Here is a 3032-nt window from a genome sequence, read left to right on the forward strand (position 1 = left end):
GTGGTGGTGGTGGTGGTGGTGGTGGTGGTGGTGGTGGTGGTAGTAGTAGTAGTAGTGGTGGTCGTGGTGGTCGTGGTGGTCGTGGCGGTGGTAGTAGTTGTGGTAGTGGTGGTAGTAGTAGTAGTAGTGAGATGATGGGATAGAAGCATATGATGACAAAGAAGAAGAAAGAGCAGGAAGAGGAGGGTGAGGAGAGGAGGAAGAGGAAAAGGAGGAGAGGAGGAAGAGGAGGAGGGAGGAGTGGGGGAACAAGACAGTACTTACCATATACCCAACTGATAACAAATCCTTCAACCACACCGACTACAAGTAAAGGAAATCCACCCAGGTAGGTATCAAATAGATTCAGCATATAGTGACCACCCTGCACAAGGAATAAATAAGTAAATAATTATAAACGCATCTGTAAGTGTATGCATAATGAGTCTGTGCATATATGTTGCGTGTGTGTGTGTGTGTGTGTGTGTGTGTGTGTGTGTGTGTGTGTTTCAGTGTGTAGACTCTATAGTGTAACATTATCAGAGTGTAAAAAGATATGCATCCCTTCCATTCTATAGCGGTTCCTCATCAATATATGCAAATATCCTCTGAAAATTACGAAGTCCGAGTACACTGTAGACCCCAATCTGGCGGATGAGTCATATATACGACAGGAACATTAGTTTCAAAGTTCATCCAAAGCTGGGACCACGGGCCATACTCCCCCTGCCCAATTCAGGATCACAACATATAGGTACACTGCGGCATAATTTCTTTTCCTCAACAGGCCCTGCCCTGTTTAACATTGTCCCGAAACAGATAAAAGAGGAAAAGAATCCTATCAGCTTTAAACGGAGTCTAGATTGATTTCTTCAAAGGATACCAGACAAGCCACCCATACTTGGATACAACTCACTATACAGTAATCACTCGACTATCGAGGGTACGTTCCCCACCCCCGCGAGAGGTAAAAATCCGTGAAGTAGAAACAGTACTGTATATTTTATTTTAATTATTTTTATAATTTGCATATATTTGTTTTATTATAAATGGAGAAAAAACATCAGCGAGGAATCGACGTAAGTTTAAATAATAAACCGCAGTAGATGAACTGTGATATGGCGAGTGATTACTGTGAATGTGTACGTTATAGATATACATATGTATATGCATGTGTATGTGCACGTATGTATATATGTGGATGTATATGTATATGTGCATGCGTATATGCACACATACACACATACATATATTTATGTGTTTACTTTTGTATATGTATATGGATATAAATAATCTTTTCTACTCTAGGCACAAGGCCCGAAATTTTGGGAACGACCCCAGAATGCAACTGGTACTTAATTTATCGGCCCCGAAAGGATGAAAGGCAAAATCAACCTCGGCAGAATTTGAACTCAGAACATAAAGACAGACGAAATACCGCTAACCATTTCGCCCGGCGCGCTAACATTTCTGCCAGCTCGCCGCCTTATATGGATATAAATAATGCCTCCCCTCGTATGCTAATCTTTTGCTGGAAGTTTAATACTTGAATTCACTATGTTAGAAGATTTAACAATAAGTCTACACTTTAAAAGGATGCATAATCTGCACCCGTATTGCCGACACCTTGATAAATTAGACAATACTTAATTAGTTTAAGAAATATAATCATTTGAAAATTAAGTCGTTCTGAAACGACATCTTGAAAAACAATAGCTAATTAACGTTAAGGTATTCTGTGTATGGAACGTTGGTTGGCGTCTTCAAAGTATTTAGTTTGTAACCAATTATATTTTTCTGTGGAAGCAATTAAACACTTTTTTTTATATATGAACTTGGGATTCTCCTTCAGAATATGAATTCAGTGCATTTCCGAGAAACACAAAATTAGACGGAGACATTGCCGATCAAAATAACAAAATAACAAAAAAATAAAAATAAATAAACATTCATCTTTGACTGATGTCTTTTTTTCTCCTGACGCATATTCATTTCTAGTTATTATTTTAACGCTCCCTGCAATAAATACGTTAACAATAACTCAGCTAATATTTCATATCTGGAATAACTTTCTTCAGTTCTAATAGCCCGATAGTATTCGCACAGTAGTGGGCACTGCGTTCTCTAAGGAATTAAGACAGATGAAGTAAATTCTGACCATGTCTTAACCACCGTAAGCATTGGTCGATTTGACATATTTCCTAAGTTGTTAGCACTTGTGGTTTACGTTCGTCTTCTTTCGCCCAATCACTTGGCTGATATATTGAATGCATCAAATTCCAACATCCTTTTGCATACTCATTATAACGTTAGGCGGAGAAATTGTATAGGGTAAAATGCAATCTAGAACATTACTGCATAAACTACAGTTACACAATATTTCCTTCCCTAATCAGAAAACATTTCCAGAACGCTCATAAATTCCGATACGTTTTCAATAAAAATACCATAAAGATGGGTTGCATCACTGTTAAAGTCAATTTAGTGGCAGTATGATTTACGAACGAAAATATTAGAAACACGTAGAGCTCGAAGTTAGTCGTAATAAACGTATATTTGTCGATATATAGAAAAACCTCACGTAAAAGGCAAATAACTGGAGAAATGCATTATAGAAAATGCCAAGAGAGACAACTGAGAAGCCGCCAATATCTGCAGGAGATCTGGTGAAATTACTGCAAATTCAGTCTCACCGAGAAACGTCATATAATACACCACCCTTCAGCAATGTTTGCAAATAAAGAGAGAAAGAGAGAGAGAGAGAGAGAGAGAGAGATTTAAAGTGATGATATGTATCTTCCATCTAGTCTCTTTTACTTGTTTCAGTGGCCATGCTGGAGTACCGCGTTGAAGGTTTTAAGTCGAACAAATCGACCCCAGGACACTAAAACCTAGTATTTATTCTGTTGGCCTCTTTGCCAAACGGCTAAGTTACGAGAACGTAAACACATCAATGGCAGTTGTCAAGCGGTGATGGGGGACAAACACAGACACAAAGACACACATGCACACACGCGCGCGCGCGCATATATATATATATATATATATATATA

The 3032-nt window shown here is 38.4% G+C and overlaps 1 protein-coding gene across 1 annotated transcript in view; it reads right to left on the reverse strand.

The window, feature by feature from the left end:
- Positions 1 to 3032, reverse strand: part of LOC106869938 (sodium- and chloride-dependent glycine transporter 1) — an 89950-nt gene that overhangs the window by 13239 nt on the left and 73679 nt on the right. The window contains exon 12 of the mRNA XM_014915875.1: positions 265 to 364. Within this exon, the coding sequence (XP_014771361.1) occupies positions 265 to 364 (100 nt within the window). The remainder of the gene's footprint in view (positions 1 to 264; positions 365 to 3032) is intronic.

This window comes from Octopus bimaculoides, chromosome 10 (assembly GCF_001194135.2).
Source record: "Octopus bimaculoides isolate UCB-OBI-ISO-001 chromosome 10, ASM119413v2, whole genome shotgun sequence".
Taxonomy (NCBI): Eukaryota; Metazoa; Mollusca; class Cephalopoda; order Octopoda; family Octopodidae; genus Octopus; species Octopus bimaculoides.